The 4,079-nt window shown below is 68.4% G+C and overlaps 1 protein-coding gene across 1 annotated transcript; it reads left to right on the forward strand.

Annotated features, from left to right (window-relative positions):
* Positions 1 to 3,041: 3,041 nt before the first annotated feature.
* SP7 (Sp7 transcription factor) lies at positions 3,042 to 4,079 on the forward strand. Its single transcript, XM_068921129.1, has one exon. The coding sequence runs from the start codon at positions 3,042 to 3,044 to the stop codon at positions 4,077 to 4,079; it is 1,038 nt and encodes a 345-aa protein (XP_068777230.1).

Below are 4,079 nucleotides of genomic sequence, written 5' to 3' on the forward strand. Positions count from 1 at the left end.
GGAATTAGGGATTGAATTAGGAATTAGGGTCTGACTGGGGACCTGGGTCAGAGATGGGGGACCAGGGACTGGGAATTAGGGATGGGGGACCACAGAGCAGGGAGTGGGATGCAGGGCCTGGGAATCGGGGACCGGGGACCACGGATCATGGCCCTGGCACTGGGATCGGGATTGGGGATGGGGAATTAGGGATCGGGGTTTGGGAATTGGGCACCCAGGACTGGAGATCGGGAACTGGGGATTAGGGACAGGGAATCGGGGATCCGGGACTGGGGATCAGGGATGGAGGACTGGGGAGCAACTACTGCGGCTTGGGAATCTGAGACTGGGAATTGGGGATGGGGAACTGGGAATCAGGGATCGAGGAGTGGGATCCAGGATCAGGAATTGGGGAGCAGGGACCAGGACTGGGGATGGGGAATTGGGGAGCAGCAACTGGGTATCAGGGACTGGGAATACGGGATGGGGAAGTGGGGATCTGGCACTGGGGTTCAGGAACTGGGAATCAGGGACTGGGATCCGGGATCAGGACTGCGAAGCAGGAATTGGGGATCGGGGACTGGGATTGGAGCCTGGGAATCAGGGGCTGGTGCTCACAGAGCCAGGATCGGGGCCAGCCGGGGGCATTGGGGGCATCGGCTGCGGCTGGAGCCCCCCAGCCCCTCTGGCACAGGGCCCAGGCGTCCGGGGCGGCTGGCTAGGGCCAGGCTTGGCAACTATTGTTGGGGCTGGGTGACCCCGGGTGGCTTCTCTGGTGTCTAATTAGGGTTCAGCCCCCGGTGGGGCAGGAAGAGCCAAGGCCCCAGGAGCAGCCCCAAAAGCCTAGGGGTGCACACGGGTGACACAGCCGCGTGCACAAGCACAGAGAGCGTGTGGCACCCGACCCACCCTCACCCCCCGGAGACCCCCCCCCCCGGGGCCCAGCCACAGCCTGGCCCACCCATGTGAGGAAGTTGCCAGGTCTCTGCCTCCCCCCCCCGCAACACTTCAGCAGCAGCCACTAGTGCACCGAGCTGCAGCCGTTCTCAGCCGAGCTCCTGGCTCTCCGGGGCGCCTGCCCGGTTCCTAATTTACCGGCGCAAGCTAAGCTGATTTATGGGAGGTTTACACTATTTTAAGCGTGCCTCCGTTAGACACTCGCCCTGGTTTTAATTACCTCGGCTCTCGCGGCAGGGCAGCGTTCCCGGGGCACAGGCCTGGCCCTTGTTATCCTTGGAGGGCTGGGAGCACATTGCGGCCGCAGCCGGGGCTGGATTAAAAATAGGCCCAGCGCAATAAGCATGGCAAGAAAAAAAAGCTGAAAAAGCCACAAACTAGGGGGGAGGAGGAGGGGGGGGAAAGAGAAAAAATAGGAAAAAAAAAACAGGCTGGGGGGGAATCACAAATAGGGGGAGCCTGCGCAGCTGCTGGGGGGGGGGGGGGGGCGCAGCTCGTGACGCCCGGTCTCAGCCCGCCAGCGCGGGGCCGGCTTTTCCCGCGCGGCCTCTCGCCACTCTCTGGGAGCGGCACATGAAACCCATGAAGGGAATAAAAGGAGAGGAAGTCGCTGCAGGAGCGGGGGGGAGGCCACAACGTAATTCGATTAAAAGGCCATAAAGGCAGAAGGAGCCGAGATTGGAAACAGGGGGAGGCCGGGAGGCGGCGCAGCGGGGAGGGGGGGGCCGCGGCACCCGCTGCTCGCCTGCGCCATGCCAGCCCCTTTGGGCCCCAGGGTTAGCTCAACCCTAGTATTAGCCCTCAGAGAATCCCCCCCGCGGAGAATCTCTCCTGGGTGCCCCAGGGAGAGGGGTGGTCCTGAAGTGTGGGGTGCCCCATGGCATTGGGTGCCCCATGGTGCCAGGTACCTGATGGTGGTGGGTGCCCCGGGCACTGCGTGTCCCATTGCACTGGGCACCCCATGGCAGTGGGTAGCCCACATCACTGGGTGCCCCATGATGCTGGGTGTCCTACAGCCCCAGGTGCCCCCATTGCCTTGGGTGTCCCACTGCCCCAGGTGTCCCATTGCAGTGGGTGCCCCATTGCACCAGATGCGCCACTGCACCGGGTGCCCCATTGCTCTGGGTGCCCCAGACACCCCACTGCTCCGGGTGCCCCATTGCACCAGACACGCCACTGCAGCGGGTGCCCCATTGCACCAGCTGCCCCACTGCAGTGGGTGCCCCATTGCTCTGGGTGCCCCATTGCTCTGGGTGCCCCAGACACCCCACTGCTCCGGGTGCCCCACTGCACCAGACACGCCACTGCAGCGGGTGCCCCATTGCTCTGGGTGCCCCATTGCACCAGCTGCCCCACTGCAGCGGGTGCCCCATTGCTCTGGGTGCCCCAGACACCCCACTGCTCCGGGTGCCCCACTGCACCAGACACGCCACTACAGCGGGTGCCCCATTGCTCTGGGTGCCCCATTGCACCAGACGCACCACTGTAGCGGATGCCCCATTGCTCTGGGTGCTCCACTGCCCCAGGTGCTGCATTGCACTGGGTGCCCCATTGCTCTGGGTGCTCTAGACACCCCATTGCTCTCGGTGCCCCATTGCTCTGGGTGCCCCAGACACCCCACTGCTCCGGGTGCCCCATTGCACCAGATGCGACACTGCAGCGGGTGCCCCATTGCTCTGGGTGCTCCACTGTCCCGGGTGCTGCATTGCACTGGGTGCTCCACTGCTCTGGGTGCCCCATTGCAACAGCTGCCCCACTGCTCTGGGTGCTCCACTGCCCCAGGTGCTGCATTGCACTGGGTGCTCCAGACACCCCACTGCAGCAGGTGCCCCATTGCACCAGATGCGCCACTGCAGCGGGTGCCCCATTGCTCTGGGTGCTCCACTGCGGTGGGTGCCCCATTGCTCTGGGTGCTCCACTGCTCTGGGTGCCCCATGGCACCAGCCACCCCCTAACCCCCATCTCCCTCTTCCCGCAGGCCACCGGGCGCCATGGCCCCGAGCCGCCGGCTCCGCTGACGCCCGCTGACCCCGGCCGAGCCAAACAGAGGTGCGGGGTGTGGGGGGGGGGGAAACGCGGCCAGACCCCCCCCCTGCGCCGCCACCATGGGTGACTCGTACGCGGCGGCCTTCCCCAGCGCCCCGGGGCTGCTCTCGCCCTCGGCCAGCCCCGGCGCCTCGCCGGGCGCCTACGGCCCCGACTACGGCCCCTTCGCCCCCTCCTTCGCCGCGCCGCCCGCCGCCGGCACCCAGGAAGGGCTGGGGGTGGCCAAGGGGCACCCGGCGCCGCCGGGCGACTGGTGCCACCCGCCGCTGGAGGTGACGCACCCCTACGGCGCCTGGTACAAAGCCGGGCTGGGGGGGGCCGGCGGCGGCGGCGGAGGAGGCGGCGGCGGCGGGGGACCGGCGGCGGCGGCGGCACCCTGGTGGGACGCTCACGCCGCCGGCGCTTGGTTGGGCGCCCCGGGCGAGGGGCTGCCGGGCGCTTTACGGGCTCCCAGCCCGCCGCTACCCGCTTACGGCGCCGACCTGGCCGCCCTGGCTCCCGCGCCCTACGCCGGCGCCCACCTCCTGCCGCCGCCGCCGCCGCCGCCACCCAAACCCGAAGGGCCCAAAGCGGCAGCGGCGGGCGGCACGCGGGGCGGCGCGCCGGCCGGCCGGGCACCCTGCGACTGCCCCAACTGCCAGGAGCTGGAGCGGCTCGGCGGCGGCGGCGGCGGGGGGCTGCTGCTGCGCAAGAAGCCGCTGCACAGCTGCCACGTGCCGGGCTGCGGCAAGGTGTACGGCAAGGCGTCGCACCTCAAGGCGCACCTGCGCTGGCACACGGGCGAGCGGCCCTTCGTCTGCAACTGGCTCTTCTGCGGCAAGCGCTTCACCCGCTCCGACGAGCTCGAGCGCCACGTGCGCACCCACACCCGCGAGAAGAAGTTCACCTGCCTCCTCTGCGACAAGCGCTTCACCCGCTCCGACCACCTCAGCAAGCACCAGAAGACCCACGCCGAGGCCGGCGGCGCCAAGGCGGCGGGCGACGGCGAGCCGGCCGCCGCCGCCGCCTCCTCCTCCTCCTCCTCCTCGCCGCCGGCCACCGCCGCCGCCGCCAAGGAGCCCCCCAGCCCCGAGCCCGGCAGCTTGCTGGAGATCTGA

The sequence above is a fragment of the Struthio camelus genome, chromosome 28, assembly GCF_040807025.1.
Source record: "Struthio camelus isolate bStrCam1 chromosome 28, bStrCam1.hap1, whole genome shotgun sequence".
Classification (NCBI taxonomy): domain Eukaryota; kingdom Metazoa; phylum Chordata; class Aves; order Struthioniformes; family Struthionidae; genus Struthio; species Struthio camelus.

Bases quoted from the DNA above. Each gene is read 5' to 3' on its own strand.
- SP7 (XM_068921129.1), top strand. From the start codon at position 3,042: ATGGGTGACTCGTACGCGGCGGCCTTCCCCAGCGCCCCGGGGCTGCTC.